The 22,403-nt window shown below is 62.5% G+C and overlaps 8 protein-coding genes across 8 annotated transcripts; 3 read left to right on the top strand and 5 right to left on the bottom strand.

Moving 5' to 3' along the window:
• Positions 1-23: 23 nt before the first annotated feature.
• Positions 24-3,336, bottom strand: RHTO_02560 (uncharacterized protein; the record flags this gene model as incomplete). The annotated part of the gene is made up of 18 exons (XM_016416234.1): positions 24-41; positions 100-350; positions 404-492; positions 567-645; positions 710-812; positions 869-915; positions 970-1,173; positions 1,233-1,289; positions 1,352-1,375; positions 1,446-1,614; positions 1,671-1,841; positions 1,895-2,039; positions 2,095-2,252; positions 2,308-2,489; positions 2,557-2,807; positions 2,872-2,948; positions 3,008-3,131; positions 3,191-3,336. 18 exons carry the CDS (start codon positions 3,334-3,336, stop codon positions 24-26), a joined length of 2,295 nt encoding a protein of 764 aa, XP_016271731.1.
• A 258-nt stretch (positions 3,337-3,594) lies between these two features.
• On the bottom strand, positions 3,595-6,421 carry RHTO_02559 (F-box domain contaning protein; the record flags this gene model as incomplete). The annotated part of the gene is made up of 10 exons (XM_016416233.1): positions 3,595-3,723; positions 3,787-4,510; positions 4,571-4,666; positions 4,730-4,771; positions 4,840-5,083; positions 5,140-5,293; positions 5,348-5,655; positions 5,750-5,845; positions 6,044-6,127; positions 6,334-6,421. 10 exons carry the CDS (start codon positions 6,419-6,421, stop codon positions 3,595-3,597), a joined length of 1,965 nt encoding a protein of 654 aa, XP_016271730.1.
• A 147-nt stretch (positions 6,422-6,568) lies between these two features.
• On the bottom strand, positions 6,569-8,219 carry RHTO_02558 (mannose-6-phosphate isomerase; the record flags this gene model as incomplete). The annotated part of the gene is made up of 5 exons (XM_016416232.1): positions 6,569-6,814; positions 6,877-7,091; positions 7,144-7,584; positions 7,654-7,750; positions 7,809-8,219. The coding sequence occupies 5 exons, from the start codon at positions 8,217-8,219 to the stop codon at positions 6,569-6,571; spliced, it is 1,410 nt and encodes a 469-aa protein (XP_016271729.1).
• Positions 8,220-8,529: 310 nt separating this feature from the next.
• On the bottom strand, positions 8,530-9,724 carry RHTO_02557 (uncharacterized protein; the record flags this gene model as incomplete). Its single annotated transcript, XM_016416231.1, has 2 exons — positions 8,530-9,091; positions 9,150-9,724. 2 exons carry the CDS (start codon positions 9,722-9,724, stop codon positions 8,530-8,532), a joined length of 1,137 nt encoding a protein of 378 aa, XP_016271728.1.
• Positions 9,725-9,850: 126 nt separating this feature from the next.
• Positions 9,851-11,220, top strand: RHTO_02556 (secreted hydrolase; the record flags this gene model as incomplete). The annotated part of the gene is made up of 6 exons (XM_016416230.1): positions 9,851-9,992; positions 10,056-10,115; positions 10,178-10,206; positions 10,269-10,457; positions 10,512-10,605; positions 10,682-11,220. The coding sequence occupies 6 exons, from the start codon at positions 9,851-9,853 to the stop codon at positions 11,218-11,220; spliced, it is 1,053 nt and encodes a 350-aa protein (XP_016271727.1).
• A 272-nt stretch (positions 11,221-11,492) lies between these two features.
• On the bottom strand, positions 11,493-15,408 carry RHTO_02555 (voltage-gated chloride channel; the record flags this gene model as incomplete). The annotated part of the gene is made up of 14 exons (XM_016416229.1): positions 11,493-11,714; positions 11,775-12,237; positions 12,296-12,311; positions 12,378-12,461; positions 12,522-12,606; positions 12,663-12,849; positions 12,907-13,107; positions 13,167-13,327; positions 13,433-13,563; positions 13,669-13,981; positions 14,064-14,342; positions 14,398-14,831; positions 14,888-14,905; positions 14,970-15,408. 14 exons carry the CDS (start codon positions 15,406-15,408, stop codon positions 11,493-11,495), a joined length of 3,033 nt encoding a protein of 1,010 aa, XP_016271726.1.
• Positions 15,409-15,700: 292 nt separating this feature from the next.
• RHTO_02554 (ER lumen protein retaining receptor) lies at positions 15,701-16,712 on the top strand (the record flags this gene model as incomplete). Its single annotated transcript, XM_016416228.1, has 6 exons — positions 15,701-15,840; positions 15,950-16,060; positions 16,141-16,230; positions 16,286-16,453; positions 16,515-16,610; positions 16,676-16,712. The coding sequence occupies 6 exons, from the start codon at positions 15,701-15,703 to the stop codon at positions 16,710-16,712; spliced, it is 642 nt and encodes a 213-aa protein (XP_016271725.1).
• Positions 16,713-17,906: 1,194 nt separating this feature from the next.
• RHTO_02553 (egghead protein (zeste-white 4 protein), glycosyltransferase family 2 protein) lies at positions 17,907-22,292 on the top strand (the record flags this gene model as incomplete). Its single annotated transcript, XM_016416227.1, has 9 exons — positions 17,907-18,311; positions 18,381-19,528; positions 19,588-19,833; positions 19,892-20,137; positions 20,205-21,489; positions 21,552-21,728; positions 21,923-21,988; positions 22,052-22,121; positions 22,258-22,292. The coding sequence occupies 9 exons, from the start codon at positions 17,907-17,909 to the stop codon at positions 22,290-22,292; spliced, it is 3,678 nt and encodes a 1,225-aa protein (XP_016271724.1).
• Positions 22,293-22,403: the final 111 nt, after the last annotated feature.

The raw sequence follows: 22,403 nt of genomic DNA, 5'->3' as shown, positions 1-22,403 counted from the left end.
GAAGGACGGAAAGCATTCGAGGCTCAGACTTCGACAGCAATCTGTGCGCGGCGGGGAATGTCAGTTGTGCGCGAGAGAGGCGAACGTGACGCGTCGCACCTCGCCGTACGGGTCCTCCTGTTCGACGCGGACCTCTCCCTTCATGGCGAGGGTGAGGAGGTGGTAGAAGGCTGCGGCAGCGATAGTCGGCGTCGTGACGGCCGCGGGGACGATGTCGCTGAAGAAAAGCTGCTCGCCAGCCGCGAGACCGTCGGCTTGGCGGCGGGCGTAGTTGAGGAAGCGGTACGAGTCGGTCTCGGGGAGAACCTCCTCGCCGTCCGCCTCGCCCGAGCGCGCCACCGGCGAGCCGCCTGTTCGCAGCGTTTTCAGTACCCTTGAGCCGGGTGAGAAGTGGTGCGCGCACCTTCGAAGCCGACGAGCTCTCCACCCTCCTCGAGCAGCGCTTCGACCGAGCCTCCCGGGAGCGGCGATGCGTGAAGAGACGGCGTACGGCTGCGACGCTGCGCCGAGCTGTCGTCAAAAGCCATCAGCGCATTCTGAGGGGATATTTGGACCAGGCAACGCACCCGCGAGGAAGCGGCGTTTCCATAGACACCCTTGTTCCGCCCGCCGCGCTCGAAGGACCGCCAATTTCGAGACCGAAGCCTGCAAGAGAAAGGAGGTCAGTCTCTCGTACTTGATGTCGCGAAGGACTACTCGCCACCAGCACCGCCAGCATCGCTCGTCGGCAACTCGGCTGCCCAGGGAAGCATGGAGGGACGGCCGCTGCCAGTCAAGCCGGCGCCGCTGGCAGCACGACCGATTTCGACGTCCTGTGCATCGCTGCATCAGCCGAGTTTCAGCGTGTGAGGAGAGCAACAGCCCGCACCTGGTCGAAGATGCCGTGCTCGAAGCCGCCCATGTCGCCGTCGCGAGCTGCATGCGGAGCGGATAAGCTTTTGTTCGTGAATACGAACTCGGCTCACGCACCATACTCCTCGCCGCCGCCGAACTCTTGGACTGCGAAGAAGTCCTGGGCGCCGACATCGAAGCCGCCAAAGTCGGCCCCAAAGCCAGGCTGCTCGCTCAGACGTTTCTTCACCTCGCGCGACTGCTCGATCTCAGGCGCATCCTCAGTCTTCCTTGCCTTGCGCTGCGCCGGCGAGAGCCCAGCAGCACGACGTTTCTTCTCGTCTGTTGAGGCAAGGAGAGTCAGTCTTCGCGGAGTTAGGAAGGTCGGGGTGGCAATGCACCCGCTGCTTTGCCGCCCTCGAACGGCGCCATCTGCCCGACGACCGTCTCCTTCCAGACTGGAGGCAGAGGGAGGAAGTCAGGAAGTGCGGGGAGCGGGAGGAGCTCGCATGGTACGCACACTCGGCGAGACCGGGAATCTGGACTGTTTGCCGGAAGACGTACGGGGTCAGGCAGCATTCTGTTAGGCCAAATGCAGACCGAAGAAAACGCACATGCAGCGGGAACGCCGAAGATTGCGTCCATCGCCTTCTGGTGAGCTTCGCGCTCCTCCCTCGCCTTGTCCGCCTTCTTGCGCTCAGCTTCCATCCTCTCCGCATACGTCGCGCGCATCGAGCGGAACTGGTCGTCGGTGAGCTCGGTGCTGCGGTCGATCGGGATGAGCTGGGTGAAGAGAGCAAAGTTAGTCTCGCTTCGTCGAGGGACGGCGGCGAGCGGACCTTGGCTCGCTTCGCCTTCTTCGCGGCCTTCTTCGTGTCCGCAGCCTTCGTCTGAGCCTGCTCAAGGGCGTCGGAAACGCGTTTGCGGGTGGTCGTCGAGGGGGTGCCATCGCCGACGCTGACGAACTCGCCAGACAAGTTGACTTCGCCGCCGAGGGGAGTTGCCGAACGCTGTCACTTTAGGTGAGTACAGTGTAGGTGTTGGAAGCTGTGGGGCAACGCACCCTTCGTCCAGCCTGCTCGAGCCTCGCCTGCGCTTCCTCGTGCTCCTTCCTCACCCTTTCCGCGAACGTCTCCTCGCCTTCGCCAGGAAGCTGCGCAGGAGGGAAAAACTCCTCTCCTCCACCGCCGAACTCCTGACCAGCGAAGCTGGAGAATGAGGAGAGTCAGCGCGATCTAGGGAAGGGGGTCCTGCCGGACGCACTGATCGTCGAACCCGCCGAGGTCTGCTCCGTAGCCAACCGCGCTCGACGATGCTCCAAAGCCGGCTGGTCCCCTCGCCGAGCCAGCTGCGCTGCCGCGCCCAGCCGAGCCCGCCCGAATCGCAGCGTCGAGTTCTGGCGAAATGCCGTACAGCAAGCCCTACAGTTGCGCAAATCAGTCGCTATTCGCTTGCAGTAGCTGGCGGGGTACTCACCTGGTCCTCCTCGCCAAAGATCGCGCTCAACGCGCCCTCGCCCTCGACGCCTGCCTGCCCAAACTCGTCGGCGCCTTCGAAGCCGCGAAGAAGGTAGTCCTGCAGGTGCGGCTCTGCGAGCGTGATGTCGGCTTTGCGCGCTTGGTGTGCGCCCTTGGGCTTGTGTTCAGCGGCAGGAGCTCCTGCGCGAACCGAGGAAACGGGATTGAGAAGGTTGTTGGCGGGAGAAAGAGGGGAAAGCGTGCGGACCTGCGATGGATGGCGCTGGACTTGTGAACATCCCCTCTTCGATACCCTCCATCTCGTCCGCACCCTCCTCGCCCGGCAGACGCCAGAGAATTCCGAGATCCCAGTCCGGGTCGAAGCCAGTGAGTGCGATACCCTGGTTGAAAGCGAGGTTGAGACCGCCTCCTCCCGCCGCCTCCTTTCCCTTCGCCTGCTCAAGGCCTTCGCGAGGCGTCGGAGGCGGCGCAACCTCGGGCTGGACGGTGACGTCGGGCCTGCGAGGAGGACAAGCCAAGTGAGCAGTCTGGCTTCACCGACTCCGCGGGACGTCGGGCGTACAGGTTGAATGCAGAGTCGGTTATGACCTTCTTGAGCGTGGCGTGCATGTGCGTGACATCCGAAGCGTAGATGGTGTACTGGCGAGCGGAGGGTCAGCCCTTCGCGGCGAATGAGCGGTAAAGGCCGTCGTGCGCACCTGCTGCTGGTAGACCCTCGCAATACCAACCATCAGATTTGACGAGAGACGCAACGCGAGCGGTTCATCCGGCGCTGCCACCTTCTCGCTGTCGTCGAGGACGAGGAGGAGAGGCGAGACGAAGCTGCGTCAGAGAGGGTCCGGAGGCGCGTTGCACGCGCTCAGAGAGTCTATAAGACGCACCACGCCTTGACGACGTTGCAGCTGAGGAGCTCCTTCTTGCTGAGCTTGCGAACCGCCGTCCCTCCTCGCGACCCGACCGTCGCGGCGAGCCAGAAGATCGCGAAGCCGCCCTTGCGCGACGTGAGGATCTCGGTGTTGTAGAACATCGAGTATGTGCCCCACGCGAGGCGAGCGAGCGAGTCGTCGTGAGTGGCGAGAGGGAGAGAGCACACGAGGGAGGGAATCGCTTTGCACTCACCGTCTCGCTCGCATGTGGATTGCAGTCAAAGCAAATGCAAAGCAATGACAAGTAATATAAAAGCGAAGGCAAGCGAGAACAAGCGAACTACCGAGACAAGCGCACCCAGTCCTCCCTCCTCTCGACCTGCCGCTTCACCTCTTCTCGCGAAGCTCAAGTGCTCTCCCTAGCCGTCATCCTCGACAACGAACCCTCCAGGATTGTCCTGTCCAGGCGAAGGCGGGGCGGGTGGCGTGTACTCGACCGTAGGGAGCGCAAAGGTCGGCTGGGTGTGCTTGTCGAGAATGTGCTGGACCTGTGGACCAAGAGGAAATGTCTTCAGCGTCCCCATCATGTCTTCGCAGGAGCGCGAGCGCACCATCCCGGACCACCTAGCACTGCCTTGGTAGCGCCCGCTCCAAATCGCCGGTCCGACCGCACCATCCCTCGACTTGCAGTCGTCGCACTTGAAGGCGGTGCCGAGCGCGTACAAGGTCGTGGTGGAAGGCGGGTCGTCCTTGAAGCGGTCCGGCTCGACGGCGTTGACGACGGCGATGACATGCTTGGTCGCGAGGATTCTGGCGGCGCTAGCCGAGAGCGAGTCGGCCGTGAGAGGCTGCGAACCGCACACCTTGTAATGGTCGAGCACGGCGGGGAAGGTCATGTAGGTCGTGCACCAGACGGACGGGCACTTGACCGCCGACTCGACCCTCTTCGCGAGCTGCTCGACCGCGGTCTGGCTGAGCGTCGCCGCACCGGCCTGGTCGCGCGCAAGCGGTGTGCCGGCTTCATTGTGTGCCTTGACGAGCTGCGAGTAGAAGACAGACTTGATCTCGGCGGCGAACCTGTTCGCGTCGTCCATGATCGAGTTGCGGGCGGCTGCGAGGGCGGTCGGCGACTGGTCGGCGTCCTCTGGCTCGTACAGCGTCTTGACCGAGTCGAACATGAGAAAGTTGCCGAAAGGCGGGAAGAGCGCGCGGGACTCGGCGGACGCGATGGACGACTGGAGCGAGTCGTAGAACGGTTTGAGAGCGTCGGCGCGCTTCCTCATCGCAGCCGCGAGCTCGTAAGCACGGCGGTCCTCCCTCTCCTTCTCAAGGGTTCTGCCGGCGACGTTTGCGGCATCAGCAAGTGGACAAGGAGAGCGGAGAGGGAGAACTCACTCGACAAACTTCGGAGAAACCGTCTTCCAGATGCGATCAGTCAAGTCGCGAGCCTGCTTCATCAAGCTGTGATTCTGGATGCTCGACGAGTCGATTCTGTGACAGTTCAGCGGCGAGTCAGGCTTGCGCGAGAAGCGGAGGTCAGGCAAGTCCGCTTACTCGCGCTTGGTATAGCCCATCTCGACGAGCTTGGCATTGATCCTGGGAAGCGATCTCACGCGTCAATGTGGGCTGCTCGCAAACGGGGGCGGAAGGAGCAGTCGTCGTACTTCTCCTGGCGGCTGAACTTCGCATCCCAGGCGTCCATGTTCTTGCTCGCCTGCCACGTCGCCCACCAGCGCCCAATCGCAGCTCCGTCGACAGTAGCGGCCTGCTTGATGCGCTTGCGCTCCTTGACGTAGTCGTCGAAGCCGGGCTTGCCGTCGAGCTCCTTGAGGCGAGCGCTGACGGCTTGGACGGTCGGCAGCCAGAAAAAGGAGTAGATCGCGCCCTCATCGAAGTAGCCAGGCGACCCTAAGAGAGGGGTCTCAGCTGAGAGTGATTGGAGGACGAGACGAATGCGAGCGCACACTTGGACTCTGGAACGCATTCCCAGACCAGACGGTGAGCGTTGTGCATGCCGTACATCTTGAGGCGCTGCTTGCTGTTCGCCTTCATGCACTTGGCGCAGGCGCGAATACGGAGCGTCCAGTCGGTGACGTTGGCGCGAGGCTTGTGGCAGACCTGCGGCGACGAGATTGAAGTCGAGTTCCGCGAAGAGCTACGCCTCGGGCTCACCTGGCAGGTCGAGTCGAACAAGAGCGAAGCGTACATCCATTCCTCGAGATCTCCAGCCGTCAAGTCGGGGATGTTCGAGGTGTTGAACCGCGCAGCCTTCCAAACCGAAGTTCCCTGCGGCGAGTGAAGCAGGCGACGAAAGAGCGAGCAAGTGCGGGACATGGCGAGGACCGTCTTCGTGTCGAGCTCGCCCATGATGAGCGCGAGAACGTCGAGCGGCATCGACTGGAAGAGCTCGAGTTTCTTCGGGCGGCGGCTCTTGCCCTTCTTGCCGGCAGTCGAGCGCTTGACCGTCTTCGCAGGAGGTTCTGCCCGAGCAGCAAAGAGTCGGCGTGTGCAGCGAGACGAGAGCCAGGACAAGACGCAGCCTTGTGCCGACTCGTAGGATGAACCGGGACCTACCGAACTCCTCGCTCTCGCCAGCGTACTCGTCCTCCGTCTCCGCCTTGGCCTTCCTCTTACCCTTCTGCTTCTTCTTGGGCGGAGCAGGCGCAGGCTCTGTTCGAGCAGAAAGCCCCAAGTCAGACTCGCAGCCCCTCCCTCGTCCTCGCACTGCTGAGCCATCAGCTCGGTGGAGTGAGGTGGTCCAGTCATCGCCGCTCCGGCTCGATACAATAACGCAGTTTCTCGTTGATTCCATCACGCGGCCGTACAGAGCAAGTAGACAGGAGAGGCAGGCGAACGCGAGCGACGTACCGAACTCGTCGTCGTCGCTGTCGGCCGCCTCGGCCACCTTGCTCGTCTGCGCAGCCTTGCGACGAGGTCGAGCTGTCGGCGAGTCTGCTGGGAGCGCAGAAAAACGCGTCGAAGAGGTCAGCTCGAGTTCGCTGGACTTTGTTCCCTGCTCGTCCCCTCCCCTTGGTGCTCCTTCAGCGTCTAATTAAAAGCCGTCAACCTGGTTCCAACTTGTGGCCAGTCCGTGGTAATGTATTGACTGGTTGTTGTCATCCCTGGAGCGTGAGATGATGGAGGACACGAGAACGCACCGCTCCCGTCCTCCGATCCGTGCGCGCGCGGCTCGTCGGTGCCGTCAGAAGCCAGCTGAGCTTGCACGGTGCCCTTGCGAGGCGGCATCCTCCCTAGCGATGGGGGTGCGAGCGACAAGTGAGCGGTCGAGGGGAGAGCTTGGTTCTGTGAAGCGGGACAGCAAGGCTCGCGAGTAAAACTTCGTGCTTGCTATTCTGTACAGTAGAGCAACGAGACGCTACGGATGTACTGTTTCTACTGGTAGAACGCGCCCCAGACCTGCGTCGGCGCCTCACCCTCCCTCGTGAACTTGACCTCCGTACCCGCCTTCACAAAGCCAGCCTGTCCCTTCGTGAGCGTGACAGAGTCGTCGCCTGTACTCACAGTGACCTCGCCCTGCGTGACAACGAAGCAGAGAGGGCCGTCGAGCGGAGAGAGGCGTTCAAAGTTGCGTCCTGTCGAGAGGAAAATCGCGAGGAGGTCGAACTCGGCGATGGGGACCTGTGGCAAGCGTGCCGAAGTCAGCATGTAGACTGTGAGATTGTCGTCGGGTGTCCACGCACGTTGTACAGGCGCGCATAGCCGTTCTCCGACTTCGACCAGACATCGTCGTGCGAGACGAGGAGCTTCTCGGCAGGCAAGTGGCGGTAGCTGAGCATCTCGACGAACGTGCTGATGCCGCCCTGTTCCGAAGTACCGAGTCCGTGCGCGACCATGTTGTCCGAATTGGCCATGCACTCGATAATGTCGCCCTCGACGTACGCGTGCAAGTCGTCGGCTGGCGGACGACGCGTGAGTTCAAGCCGAAGCAGCAGCAGGATGGTGCGCACCGAGGATCCACGTTCCCTCCCCAGCTCGCAGCCTCAGGATGTTCATGAGTGCCAGCGAAGCGAGAACTCCGACGTCCTCCTCGCCATACGTCTTGAGCCCAATCTCAAACACCCTCTTCATCGCCGTCGCCTCCGTCTCTCCACTCGCATTCGCCTCGCCCTGCGGCGTGAACTCGTTCGCGGCGGCAAAGACGACGTCGGCGCTGTCCTTCTTGAAGCGCGCCTGAAGAGCCTGGACGATCGACTTGACTTTGGACTTGGGGAGATTGATCGCTTCGTGAAAGAGCGAGCGGAGGGCGGCTTTGGCTTGGTCGTCGGAGGGAGAGGAGGAGGCGACTTGGTAGAACGACTCGAGCGTCGAGTCCTTGAACATCTGCTGGAGTTCAGGTGTGCCTCGAAGGGTAGCGGCGAGCTGCTCGGGCGGGCGGAAGCCGACGAAGGCTGCGAAGAAAGACGACTGTGAGCTTCGGGAACGGCGTTCACGCAAACTCTAGGCTGGAAGATACGCACCGGTGAAGGGGCTGAGGGCGACGCCGACTTCGGGCTTGGCGTTCGAGTCGACAAAGTCCGAGTTCTTGCCCAACTTGCGCTTTTCCTCGTCCATCAGCTGCGAGAAGAGTCAGTCAGACCAGCGCGAAAGGCGGACTGGGAGGGGAACGACGCACCTTGCCTCCGAGCGTCTTGTCCGGGTGGCACTGGAGTGGCAGCGGCTTGTCGAAGCTGAGCACCTTGAAGAGATACGGCAAGTCGTTCGGGTACTGCGACGCCATCTGCTGGTCGTTGAGAAGCTTCTCGCCCAGGTAGAACCTCGGGTCCTTCTGTATCAAGTCCTTCAACGACTCGCCCTCCTTGCCCTCAACCTCGCAAGGCCCGTTCTGGTGCGTGCTGCCGAGCCAGATTTCACCGTACGGCTGCGATGCCTTGATCCCGCCGTCCTTCTCGACGCCAGCCTTAAGGGAAGGAGTAGCGAGTGCGTACTGAGCGGCCCACGAGTCCATCCCCTCGCGCCCGTACGGGAACGGCTGGAGGAAGGGTTTGAGCTGGACGACAGAGGGGAGTTGCGACGACGAAGCCATGGTTTGCGGATGCGAGCGAGATGCGAGAGTTGCGGGCGAGTTGCGAAGGTCAGGTGTCGGAGAGTGAGCAGGTGGAGAGTCGAGTCGTGCGAGAGAGAGCCTGAAGCAGTCGTTGGAGTCGTAAGGAGACGGAGCGAGCACAGCGAGCGCAGACGAGGCAAGCGACGAAATGACGAAGTCGCACCGCCTCGGCCGGGTCGACGACTCCGGGGTGAGCAGGTCGAAGCGCGAGGTGAACGCGTGTCGAAGGAAAGCCTGAGGACGACCGCGGAGTGCTGTGTGAACTCCCAAAATGTTCCACAGACTCGAATCAGGCTGCCGCAGCAAGACTGCCGACCGGCCGCGCGCCCTGCGCCTCTCGCACCTGCCTCTCCAGTTCCTCTGCCTTCTCGTGCGCCCTTGCCCGCTCCTCCTTCGCCCGCTTCTCTACCGCTGCCAGTTCGACGTCTCGAGCGACGAGTCGCGCCTCCATCGACCGCAAAAGTGCCTGAACCGAGTCGAGGTGTTGGGAGAGAGCGGAGGGGTTGAGGGCGGGTACGAGCGATGTCGACGGCGCCGTCAATGGGCTGTGAGCTGTCGCTATGGGTGACGACGGCGACGGCACAATGGCAGACGCTGTGGCGCGGGGAGATGGTGGCTCTTCGTCGGTTGGCGATTCGGGAATGGCGGATTGGGCGAGCGAGGTGGAGAAGCTCGTCGAGCGGCCGAGTGCGCCGAGACCGACTGGGGTGCCGAGTAGACTCGCTCGAGCTGCGAGCTTGCCGCGGACGGCGGGAGAAGCGCTCGCAACGCCTGGTCGATCCGCCAAACCGAGTTCGTCCTGCCAGTGCGGTCCGTACGCCCGTTCGAGGAACTCGCCCATCCGCCGTTGCCTGCGAGCGGTCTGTCAGTACTCATGGCACTCAGAGAACGGTGCGAGGAAATACGCACCGAGTCTTGAGCCGTTCGACTTCGAGCGCCTGCTTCTCGTTCTCCTTCTGGAATCCCGCAAGCATCTGCTCCTGCACCTCGAACTCCTTCTCGAGCCTCTCCATCTGCTTGACATCGAGTCCCGCCTTGTCCGACGCCGCTGCCTTCTCCAGCCTGTCCACCTTGGCCAGGAGGTCCCGTTTCTCTCTTGTGAGAGCCGCCAGCTCTTTCCGCATCGCCGCAATCTCCTGCTCCTTACCCTCCAGTGTCGAACGAAGCGAGACTACCTCAACCGACGGTCCTCTCGCCTCCCTGTCCGCCGTCCTCGCCGAGTTGAGAGACCGTCCAGGCTTTGGCGTCGCCTCGACGTCTGCTACTCCTCCTCCGCTGAGCCCAAGCACCTCGCACATAGCCGCAGCCTCCTTCTTTGCCGCCTGCGAGCGGTCCTTGGCCGATACGGTCGCTGTGAAGCCGCTTGAGACGCTGTTTGATGAGGGGAGTCGAGCAGTCGCGGCGGAGCGGTAGGTGCGTTGTGGGCCAGAGAGGGTGTCTGCGAGCGAGACTGGCGTGTATAGCGACTTGTCTGGCGAGTACATCAGTAGCTCAAGAGCGTGTTGAGCTGGGTTGGAGCGAAGTGGGGCGGTCGAAGAACGGTTGGAGGAGAACTGCTCACTTTGCTCTCGCTGGAACGGCTCGTGGGGCGCGTGAACTACTTCAGAGCGATGCTAGCTGTCCCCAAACCCACCACGCTCACATTCAAGACCGTCCTCGGTGTCGACTATCAGCTCGACGTCTGGCTTCCGGAGCAGGACTCGCTAGCAAAGACACCGTGGGAGGCGGCACCGGTGCTCTGCTACTATCACGGTGAGCATCGTCGTATGCGTGGAGCCGGACGAATCAAGCTAATCCGCGTTTTGTACGACGCAGGAGGCGGACTTTGTGCTGGAAACCGCGACTGGAATGCCTGGGTACCCGACTGGCTCTTCTGTGTGCTCTCCTCTGCCTTCGTAAGAGGTTCAGAAAGGCCGCTGAGTGTCCGAGCATGGCAGACGGCGCCCTCGAAGCTGGCGTCGCCGTCGTAAGCCGCTTGTCTTCGCTGCAATTGCCTTTGCTCTTCTGCTGACGGTTACGATCTCGCAGATCTCCATCGACTACACCCTTTTAGGACCGCACAACGGTACACACGTCGTTGACGACGTCCGAGACGCCATGCGCTTCATTCACGACGAGCTGAACACGAAGCTGGCGGAACTCTCGAAGCGGCGGATCGACCCGAAACGGATAGCAGTTTGCGGATCGTCCGCAGGCGGATACGTTTCGTACATTGCGGTGTGTGCGCTTCGCTTCGGCTGGAAGCGCTGTATTGACGCTTTTGGGCGACAGGGTATTCACTCGCCGGTTCCCTTGAAGGCCATCATCTCGTTCTACGGCGGCGGTGGCGAGTTCTTGGTGGACTGGTATTTGAAGGAGAAGAAGGGTGAGTGAGGTCTGCCAAGGGAGAAGGCGCACAACTAATGCAGGCTTCGTCTCATGTTCCTGCGCCTGACCTGCAGAACCGTTCTTCCACGATCAGCCTCTCATCAAGGATCCCACGCCTTACCGAGCGATCCTCGACGCGCCAATAGACTCAACCCCTCCGACCGTCCGAACACCCATTGACGACCCAAACCAGCTTCGCAACACCCTCTTCTACTACCTCCTACAAACCGGATCTTTCCTGGACGCGCTTTCGGGCATGCAGGGCGTTGCGGCAGAACTCGCCAAGCTTCCGGCAGAACAGCGTGCGCAAGCTGTTCCCGACCATGTCAAGCGCGTCGTCCCGCATCTCGCCGTCTCCCCCTCTTTCCCGCCCACCTACCTCTTACACGGCACATTCGACTCGGTCGTCTTCCCCGCCGAGTCGCGCAATATGTACCGCGTCCTGCGGGAAGCCGGTGTTGAGGCGAAGTTGGCGGAAGTCGAGGGAGGCGAACATGGCTTCGACACGCAGGATGGCTGGGCGAGTGGGCCTGGGGGCCAGGACGAGGAGTTGACGAAGAAGCGGAACGAGACGCTGGGGACGGTCTTGCCGTGGTTGTTGGAGCGCATCTAGATTTGCTGCAGGAATCTAACTTATCGTTCGTCTCGTTTCCATCGCTCTCGAGATGGCGCTCCTGCCTGCTACGGGCGAGAGACGAGTGCATTGCGAGAGGGTCTAGACGATGACAATAGGGCAAATGCGAAGGATCTACAACGAAAGCGAGGAGGAGAGCGCTGCGAATGCGGGCATGGAGTAGAGCAGGCGGACGTGCAAGCCGCCGAATACGAATGAGGGGATATCTCGGGGCGTCATAAATCGTAACATAGAGCGTCGTGAATGGGAGGTTAGGCCACCTCCCTAGCCTCGCTCCTTCCCCTCCTCACCCCGTCACGGACGCTGTCCGCCGCCTCCGCCTGCGCGAACCACTTTGACTTGCTCGTCTTCTCGTGGTTGCGCTTCTCTAGCCAGCGGAGGTAGAGGAGGTAGCGATTCTTCTCGATGGGGCCGAGGTAGCAGCCTCGCTCGTCAATTACCACGACGTAGCGGCTGCCGAGCTTGACGAACATCTGTGGGTGTCGAGCGGCGTGAGATAGATCGCGTCCAGGAAGGGAGCTCGCTGTACGCACCTCGTGGATGAGCTCCATCGGACTCCTCGCGCTCACGGTGAGCGGCGCCTGATCCGTCAACCAGCTCAAGTCGAACGTCTCGCTCTCCGCTCCTCCGCCCAGTCCAGGCGTCGCAGCGGCGCTCATCTCGGCTGCGAGTCCCCTTCTCGCTGCCTGCGCGACCCTGAACGTGCAGGTCGTCGAATGAGGCAGGCCTTGCGGGCGAGCGAGCGAGAGACCATGCTCGAGCTCCTTCGAGCCGATATAGCCGAACATGCGAGGACTGCCGGCATCGTCCGTGGCGATGAGGGGGAAGCCGCTCGATGTGCCGGAGGCGTACAGGGCGGCGAGTTGCGAATACAGCGAGGAGACGGTATTGTCGGTGTCGAGCGAGATGGTCGGTGCGCTGGCGTCCAGGATGTCGTGCGGCGTAGAGTCGTGGACGTATTCGGCCTTCGCATCGAGATAGGGAAGGTCGGCGACCCTGTTCAAGAGGGTGGTCAGAACGCGAGGAAGGTCGCAGCGAGAGCAGCCCAGCTTACTCGATGACGAGGTCATCTGCGAAGGAAGAAGGACAGTTCAGAGTGAGCAACTTCTGACGGCAGAGAAAGGGGCGCTACGTACAGATCGACCGAGGCTCGATGCTGTCCGCAACGGTCTTGGCCAGCAAGACCGCCAACATCGTCGGAACCGAGTACGTCAAAGTCCCTGAGGATTTAACAGCGCGTCAGTATGCCGCTATTGGCTGAGCGCGACGATGGTGCGCACCGGTGAGCTCGAAAACGATGACGGCGAGCGAGACCGTCGTGCGAGTCACGCCTGCGAGAGCTGCCGCGGCGCCGATCATCGCCCACTGCAAAGCATCTTCCATGAGCATTTGTCTGAGCGGGATTTTGCAGAGGAACTCACCACGCCTGGCAAGACGCAAGCCTGTCCAAACGGCAACGGCCCGCTCTCGCCGTCCATCCTGCACGCTTCGAAGACAAAGCTGCGAGGGTACTTGGCGTGCAGAACCTCAACGGCCAGTCCGGCGATGCGGCCTGCGAGAGCGCCGACGGCGAGAGTGGGGATGAAGATGCCGGCTGGGAGCTTGAGGCTATACGAAACGACAAGTCAGCTTCTTGTCGTGCAAATTGGAGGGGAGGGATCGCACCCGAAAGTGATGGTCGTCAACGCAGCCTTGAGAAATAGCGCTGCGCCGAGCGAGAGGACGAGCGGGCCGACTTGCGAGGGCGAGGTGACGCAGAGACCGGAGAGGCGTTCCGACTTGTAGCATTCGGAGAAGAGCGACGAGATGAGCTCGGTGCCGCCCATCTTCGACCATGGGTTATAGAAGGCGATGCAGGCGGTGACACTGCGCGGTGAGACTGGTCAGGATGGAGTTGGCTGTGAGGGCGAGACGGCGAGACTCACAGAGTGACGAGCGCGACTTCGACGATCGGGTGCGACTTCAGGAAAGTGCCATTGCGAACGTGCTTCGTCCAGGCGATGTTGGCCCGGCAGAAGCAGGCGCCGTAAACCCCGCCGAAGATGGCGAGGAAAAGGAAGCCGAGGAGCTCAAACGAGTGCCAGTCCTGTGAAAGCGTCACAGGTGAATCGCGCAGTCAACCAGTAACCAGCGCAAGGACACGCGACATCGCGAGGACCATCGCGCGGTCTCAGTCCGCTAGGCGACTCACCTTGTCGTACGTGACGGCGAAGAGAACGATCTTGCCGCTGCCGAACGGATCGAACATCTTGAGCGTCATGGCGGCGATCATGGCGCACCAGAATGAGCGGAGCATCGTGCGAGGCGGGAAGTAGTACGAGACTGCGGGAGGTTAAGATGGGTTGTCAGGGTCGACCTTCGCGCAGAGAGCGGTAAGCACCGTGACTGAGAAGGAACTACCGGCCGCTCGAAAGGATCGCCACTCACCTTCCTCGAGCGAGAACAGCACGCCGCCAACCGGCGCACCGAAACTGACCGCGACGCCCGCTGCACAAGCCGCACTCAACACCTCCCTCCTCTTGCCCTCATTCCTATCATACTTCCTCCAGAACCTCGATACGATATTCGCGACACACGAGGCGATGTGTACAAAGGGACCTTCTTTGCCGAGCGAGAGGCCGGACGCGACGGAGAGTGCGAGGCCGACGGATTTGACGCCCAGTGTCCAGGAACCGAGGTAGCCGCGAATGACAAAGCCGGAGAGGATGGTCTTGATCTCGGGGATACCGGAGCCGGCGGCCTGCGAGAAAGGGAACGACAAGGGCGCAGGCGTCAGCTCTCGCTCACGGCGGAGGGAACGCAGAACCCTTCGTCCCACTCACGTAGTAAAGCGTCTTGCGCGTCCTCGGCACCGCAATCGGCTCGACGTGACCCTGCAGCACTGTATCGAGACTCGCCTCGCTCGTCGAAGCCGACACGACCTCATCAGTCGCGCCGTACTTGCTGGTCGAGACGGGCGGTGAGACAGACGCTTCGGGCGCGTCGGCGAGCTTGGCGGTGTTGCCGAGGCGGGGCGAAGCGAGCGAGTCTTTCGAGGAATAGACGGAGGTCGAGGCGGTGAAGTAGATGGTCAGGACGGAGGCGAGCACGGCGAAGACGAGCTGTCGTTGCGAACGTCAGGATGAGGATAATTGGAAGCGAGAGACGCGAACGCACCGCGATGGCGATGTAGGCGATGTAAGAAGCCGCCTCTCCCGCCCCTTCGCCCTCGCCCGTCCACTTCCTCCATACAGCCACCCACGTCGTCCAAGCCTCGCACTCTCCTCCTTCCTCCAACGCAATCGGCGCCCAACCACGCAAGACGAACGTCCCGAACGCCTTCTCAGGCGCACTCTCCGCCCTGCAGCAAAACCTCTTTGCCCTGGTCCATCCCGTGGCACAATACCCCTCCTTCAAATCGAACAACCACATCTCGGCTCGGATGATGCTGAACGCGATGCAGGCTGTGACGAAGCCGACGATGGTGACGAGCAGCCAGCCTTGGAAGCCGTCCCAGAGGTTGATGAGCTGGCCGCGGAGGCCTTGCGTGCGCTTGAGACGGCGAAGGCGGCGAAGGCGGAGGGAATGCTTGATCGTGTCGTGGATCCAGTCTGTACGGGAGAAGGTCAGGGGAGGCCCCTTGAATGGGCGGGAGAAGGGGACGAACCGATCGCGGTGTAGTTGTCTGTTTGCGCGCATAACCTGTCAATCATCCTCCCTCCCACTTCGAAGCGAGGAACACAACGCACCGTACCAGCTCCTTACGCCGTTGCCCGCCTCTCCCTCGAGCTCAGCCTTGAACTCGCCATCATATCCCCCTCCTCCGGTCCTCAAGCGACTCAAGCTCCCCCTCCTACTCCCAAAGAAGCTGCTCCTGGCTCTCGCCAAACCCCTTCTCTCTCCCTCGTCATCCGCACCTCGCTCGACCCCGTCCGCCCCATCGAACGCCTCCTCGAGACCCCCTGGACCGGCCTGAGCGTCCCCGTCGCCATGTCGGAACAACAAATCGCTGAACTGGTGCGACCTGCGCCTGAGGTCGTCTGCGCCGAACGAGCGAGCTGTACGGAGGAGCGGGCGGCGTTCGTCGAGCGGTGAGGCGAGGGGAGAGTAAGTGGGGGAGGTGGTGGTTGAGAGAGGAGGGAGGAGGGGTGGTGGACGTGGGAGAGGGGAGCGCGGGTGGGATGGCATGCGCTTGAGACGAGTTGTAGTGCGCGAATAGCTTCCCAGTCTAGCGAGGAAAGCGAGGTGAGAGGTTGTTGGTGCGATGAGAGCGAGGAGGAGGAGGCTCTGGCTCTGGCTTGTCACCGCTGACTACGCTGGACGTGCTTGCTGGGCGTGCTAGACACTCTTACACACTGGCTTGACACGACCCACCCACCCACCAACCCACCCACCCACCTCCTCCTCACCCTCGTGCCGTCATCTCCCCCTCCATCCCTCTACCGTCTCACCACCCGCACGGGCGACTGAAGGGCCGACGATGAACATCTTTCGACTGCTGGGTGACCTCTCCCACCTCGCATCCATCTTCATCCTCCTCAACAAGATACGAAAGTCGCGCTCGGCGAGGGGCATCTCGTTCAAGACGCAGTTGATCTACTTGATCGTGTTCCTCACGCGGTGCGTCTGCGTTTTGCTCTTCGCTCTCCTGGCGAACCTGCAAAGCGGGCGAAGCTGTGGGTAGAACGTGAACTCGTGGACTGACCCTCACTCCCTCGCTCGCTCGCAGATACCTCGACCTGCTGACGGGCCCGTACATCTCGCTGTACAACACGATCATGAAGCTCTTCTTCATCGGGAGCTCGGCCTACGTCCTCTACCTCATGAAGGTCAAGTTCCGGTGCGTACTCTCCGCTCGCCCGTTCTCCCTCGAAGGTCCAACTGAGCTAACGAAGAATCCACGTTGGGACGGTCGCGCAGACCAACGCAAGATCCGGCTATCGACACGCTCCGCCTCGAGTACCTCCTCGGACCGTGTGCCGTCCTCGCCCTAATCTTCAACTACTCCTTGTGCGTCCGCCCCCCTTCCTCCTCCTTCCTCCCACTCACCCTGTGCTTATGACAGCACGCCCATGGAGATCCTCTGGGCCTTCTCGATCTACCTCGAAGCAGTCGGGATCCTCCCCCAACTGTTCATGCTCCAGCGCACGGGAGAGGCAGAGAACATCACGACGCATTACTTGTTTGCTTTGGGCGCGTATAGGGCGCTGTATATCCCTAATTGGGTCTACCGGTGCGTTTCTGCCTCGCTCCCCTGCAACTGCTGAGAAGAAGGCTGATGGAGGGAGGAACAGGTATTTTACGGAAGACACGGTCGACCCGATTGCCGTCTGCGCAGGGATCGTCCAAACAGCGCTCTACAGCGACTTCTTCTACCTCTTCGTCACAAAGTGCGTTCAACCTCGCCTCCCCTTCCCCTACGAGAGTACGCTGATGAGTTGGTGCGGTGGCGCAGAGTCATGCGCGGCCAAAAGTTCGAGTTGCCTGCATGAGCAGCGGATATCGACACGACGCTCCCTCCGACGTCGAGCCGACTCTCGAGCCAGATTCAGTGATACCCCCCATGGCTCGACGAGGAGGCAGGACGAGGGCGACGAGTCGAGCAGGAGGAGCGGGCGGGTGGAGCAGCGCTTGTCGAGCAGAGTGAAGGGACGAGGCAACACGGACATTACACCAGCACCTTCTGTACGCTCTCTGCGCGTCGTCGTTGGAGTGAGATGCGGCTGCGATGGCTCGCTGCGACGAGGGGTTCGAGCGTGAGGAAAGAGGTGCGAGTCCGCGGATTTCGCTGGACTGTCTGTGCTTGTGCTTGTGCTCTCGAGAGAGTGTGTGCCGCTGTTGCATGCGTGTGAGTTGGATAGTATTTCATTGTTTGGGTTGTTGCGAAGACTTGCGATCGAGCTCTCTCGCCCTCGTCGCGACCCTCGTTCTCCTCGCGCCGTCACACTCGCGCTCTCACCCAGCGTGCGTGCGAATTGACCCAACTCGCGTGGCAGCTCGACACCCACACAGGCGCTGCACCCGCACCCGCACCCACACCCGCTCAAACGACCGCCGACGACCCACTGCCGCCGACCTCGCACCTCGTCCCCTCGCTCGTCGTCCACCGCGCATCGACAGACACCCAGCGCGACTCGCCTCACGGTGGTGTAGCACACTCACACGCTCACCAGGTGCGTGCCACACCCCGTCCAGTCCTGCCGAGAACGAAGAACACACGCCTCCGCAGCTTCGAGGGTTCGCTCTCGAGCTCGCCGCGTCGCCGTCACAAGCGCGCGCGCACTCTCTCGCTGGATTCTGTCGTGCATTCGAGTACGCTGGAGTACGTGCATGGGCTCGCGCGCGGCGTTGGAGCGCGAGGCGAGGCGCGCCAGGGTCCGGTCGGGGCCTCCGACGCGAGCTGGCCAAACGGGGCGTCAGTCACAAACGGCGGGCAGGCGACGCTTTTCTCGCGCTCGAGGGGGCTTGGTACTCGCCGTGCACACTCTCGAGACTCGCTGGAACCCGCACAGACACCAGCCAGACTCGCGCGAACTCGTGGCGCTAACCCTTCTCCTCCACATCTCTCGGCGTCCTCCTTCCCTCGCACCCGCTCGTTCGTCCCGCAGGAGATCGCCCCTTCCCCTCCTCATCTCCCGCCGTCGTCAGCTCGACACAGAGCGGCGACCGCCCTCCCCATCGCGGCGATGTACTCGTCCTCGCACCAGAACCCCTCCTCGCCCGACTTTGGCGCCGGTTCCTCCCAGCCCCAAGCAGCCAACTACTCGCGACCGGGAGCCTACGGGTCCTCGGCAGACCCCTCCCCGACCGGATCGCACGACGACCTCGACCCGAACCTCGCGCGCGAGCGCGAGTCGTACATGGACTCGGACCTCGAGATGCGCAAGTACCAGGGCTTGTCGGCCTCGGGCGTCGCCGGGTACCAGGCTGTCGGCGACGTCTCTGAGCCTGGAAGTCCCGTCCATGAGGGATCGTACGAGCGCAGCCATGAGAGCGGGTCGTCCGGAACCAAGGTCGACGCGCCGAGCAACTCGCGCATGGCTCGCCCCGAGACGATGAGCAGCGACGGCAGCTTTGACGCCAAGCACATGGTGCGTTGACGCGATTCTTTCTCCGCAATGTCAGCGCTTTGGGAGACTGACGAACTCGTCTTTGTGCAGTCCGAGTCGGGCCACGGCCACTACGGCGCGTACGGCGCAGACGGCATGTTCCACCCAGGCTCGCCGACGGGCCACTTTGGCCGCTACCGCGAAGGCTCGTTCGGCCAGCACTCGGGACTCGAGTCGGGCCGCGCGTCGACGATCGGGACCGACCACATCCCGTCGCACAACATGCCGCAGAACTCGTCGCGCGTCGCGCTCAACTCGGACTGGCGCAACTCGTACGACCAAGGGTCCGACATGAGTCGCAACATGGCCATTGCCGAGATCGCCCCGGGCAAGGAGAGCTACGGTCGCGCCGACTCGAACTATGGCGACGAGAAGAAGGACCCGGCGTTCGTCGGCGGCGGGTCGAGCTACGCCCCGCTCGCGCCTGGCTCGCCTGCGCTCGGCGGACCGCCCAAGTCGGGTGCGCGCGACGCCCCAGCCGTCGTCATCTCGCGCACCAACCGCCTCGACTGGATCGACGGTCTCCGCGGCCTCGCGTCCATCATCATCTTCACGCACCACTTCTCCGACCTGACCTGGTCCCAGACGCACCCCAACACGCTCGCCGTCGGCTCCCTCCAGGGCTTCCTCCGCAATGGTCAGCTCGCCGTCGGCATGTACTTCCTCGTCGGCGGCCGCGTCCTCGCCGCCTCGTTCCTCAAGTCGGCCTTCACCGTGCCCAAGGCCCCCGTCGTCCACGGCGACGACGAGCCCGAGAAGCCCGTCGTGCCGCGCAAGCCGCCCGGCCCGCGCTGGCTCACGCTCTCGTCGTCCCTCTTCCGCCGATCGATCCGCCTCGCCTTCCCCGCCATCATCGTCGGGTTCATCCAGTGGAAGGTCTGCGTCGACGGACTCATGACGAAGGCCATCGAGGCCGAGGAGCGCTTCCTCGCACCTTCGGCGCTGTGGGAGCCGACCTGGTGCCAGATCGGCGACTTTGCAGGGTTCCTCCAGTTCTGCCTCGACCTCTTCACGAACCCGAACCACCAGTACATGCTCACCGTCGGATCGGCACTCTGGACCACCTACGACCAGTTCTGGGGTTCCGTCCTCGTCTACCTCGTCGCCGCCACCCTCACCCCGCTCCCCTTCCGCGGCCGCTACTCGCTCTACCTCGCCATCTGCGTCGCCCTCTGGTGGATCAACTCGTCGAACATGCTGTGAGTCGCACTTTCCTCCCACCCAGACGAGGCGGGAACTGACCTTGCACCTCGCCCAGCTACATGATTGGTCTCTGGCTCGCCGACTTCTACGCCTCGGGCTTCGTCCGCAAGATCCAGGACCACTGGAAGTGGACGGTCGCCATCGAGGTCTGCGCCATGGCGCTCGCGCTCGCCTTCATCGCCGGCGGACAGCACGTCGCAGGACCCGCTGACCGCGCCATGGGCGCCATCACCGTCTACGACGGCAAGTTCTCGTGGAACCCGTCGTACGTGTGGCCGCAGTACATGCTCATGAGCAACTGGTGCGTTTCGGATCGCTAGCTTCGAGAGTGAAGTCGAGCTGACGACCTCGACGCGCAGGATCCCGCCGACGATGATCCTCATCTGGTGCGAGGTGTCGCACGCGATGCAGTGGTTCATGAGCTGGGGCATCTTCACCTGGGTCGGCAAGGTCTCGTACGGGTTCTACCTGATGCAGTTCCTCACCATCTACGGCCTCATGCCGCACATCCTCCTCCACTTTGCCGACCAGGACCGCTCGTCCTACTGGAACGTCGTCACCCCGACCTACATCCTCTGCCTCATGTTCAACTTTGCCGTCGCATGGTGCGTTCGCCCTTCTCCTTACGTCGCGAGACTTGCACCCTAACTGACGCTTCGTGCGCTCGCGCAGGGTGTCGTACCACCTCCTCGACCGCGTCGGCCTCAAACTCGGCAAGTGGATCTGGGACGGCCTCTTCGTCTCGAAGCCCAACACGGCCGGCTCGCTCCCCGCCAAGATGGGCCGCCACGCCTTCTGGTGCGTCACCAAGGGCCCGATCGTCCTCGCGCGCGGCTGGGCCAAGAACGTCGCCTCGTTCGGCAAGAAGGCCAAGCACGGCATCCACATGGCGTTCCACTGGCGCACGCCGACGACTCGCCCGCACGTCCCCGACCCCACCGACCCCGAAGTCCTCGCCCAGCTCCACTCGACGAGGTGGACGTCCGACCTCAGCCACGACAAGGAGGCGATGCGCACGCGCAAGCTCCTCCGCCTCCAGTCGTACATGTGGATCCCGCACCTCTTCCTCATCCCCGGCCTCACCGCGATCTGGGTCGTCTACCACCCGATGGGCGCCTGGACGTACGACGCCCTCACGTTCTCGTCGCTCTGGCGCTTCATCTGGGTCCTCTCGTTGCCCAACTGCTTCTTCGCCTGGCTCGGGTTCATCACGCCCGACATCTCGCCCGAGCCCGGATCGCTCGACAACAAGCCCGTCTGCCGCGAGTACATCCGCAACTTCTTCGTCGTCCTCGTCACCAAGGGCTCGAACGAGTCGGCCGTCCGCCGCGGTTACAACAAGCTCATCCGCCTCGAAAAGTTCCACCCGGCCGTCAAGGTCGTCGTCCTCACCGACGAGCCGTACGTCTACCCGGACCTCCAGAACATCGTCTGCCCCAAGTCGTACAAGTCGCCGCTCGGCAAGGCCAAGTACAAGGCGCGCGCGCTCGACTACTTCCGCTACCACGTCTCGCTCGGAGTCTACGACTGGATCCTGCACATGGACGAGGAATCCGTCACCGACGCCGAGTCGCTCCGCCACTGCCTCGAGTTCATCCGCTACACGCCGCACCACTTTGGACAGGGCATCATCCTGTACAACGGAACGGGATACTGGGACAACTGGTACTTCACCGTCGCAGACGGCATCCGTGTCGGCGACGACCTCGCGCGTTTCCACCTCCAGAACACGATCATCAAGCGCCCCGTCTTTGGTGTCCACGGATCCTTCCTCATGACGAACGGCGAGCTCGAGAACGAGTGCACCTGGGACTTTGGCTCGCTCGCCGAGGACTTTGAGTTCTCGCAGGACGCCTGGCGCCGAGGCTTCACCTGCGGCCGCATCCACGGTATCGTCCGTGAGCAGTCGCCGACCACCCTCCGCGACTTCCTCAAGCAGCGTCGCCGTTGGTTCATGGTGCGTCGCGCGCCGTCCTCCTCGCCATCTTTGCCTCCCCGCTGACCCTTTCCGCCTCGCAGGGTATCCGCGACATCAAGGGTCTCTACGGTCTGCCTCACCTCGCCATCAACCTCTGGATCGTCGGTGTCTTCACGCTCGGCGCGACCATCATCAACTTGCCGCTCGGCTTCATCGAGCACTCGCTCACGCCCATCTGGATCGCCGTCGCCGCCAACTTCAACTTCATCACGTTCTTTGTGAGTCGCGGTCGTTCTCTTTTGTGGGGCGCGGGAACAGAGTGGCGATGGTGGAGTTGTCGCGAGTCTAGTGAAGACTTTAGGATCTGGCAGCTAGCGAGGATTTCGGCGGTCGAGGCTAGCGAGGATTTCGGCCGTTGCGACTAGCCAGGATTTCGGCGTTGAACGAGACTGACCTCCCCTCCTTCCCGCAGACGCTCTACCTCTGGGGTTTGTTCTTCCAGGAATTGGACTTCGGACAGACCTGGTGGAAGATCCCCGTGCGTACCATTTCCGCTCACGAGACGGCCGCCGAAAGCTGACCCCGCTCACCCCGCGCGCAGATCCACTTGGTGTGCGCGATCATCATCCAGCCGTTCGCGTCGATCGCCGAGGGCCTGTCTGCCATCTGGGGTGCGTTTCAACGAGCCTCACTCTGGCGGAGGACGAAGGAGAAAGGCGGCGCGCAAGGAGGTAGAGGTGGAGAAGCCGGACTCAACGGAGGACTCTGGGGTGAAGCGGACGTCTCCTCGAACTGCGAGACTGACAGCGATGTTCTCCTGCGTCCACAGCCATGGCGAGTGAAGACTTTGGCAAAGAACGTTCACTTTCCGTCTCTGCGTCTCCTGGACTCCGAACTAACCTCGACTTGGGCGCCTGCAGTTCGAGGTCATCGTCAAGAAGTAGTCGCCTCGC

The sequence above is a fragment of the Rhodotorula toruloides genome, assembly GCF_000320785.1.
Source record: "Rhodotorula toruloides NP11 unplaced genomic scaffold Scaffold19, whole genome shotgun sequence".
NCBI classification, from domain to species: domain Eukaryota; kingdom Fungi; phylum Basidiomycota; class Microbotryomycetes; order Sporidiobolales; family Sporidiobolaceae; genus Rhodotorula; species Rhodotorula toruloides.
Note: the sequence above shows the minus strand (reverse complement) of the source record. Positions and strands in the feature narration are given on the sequence as shown.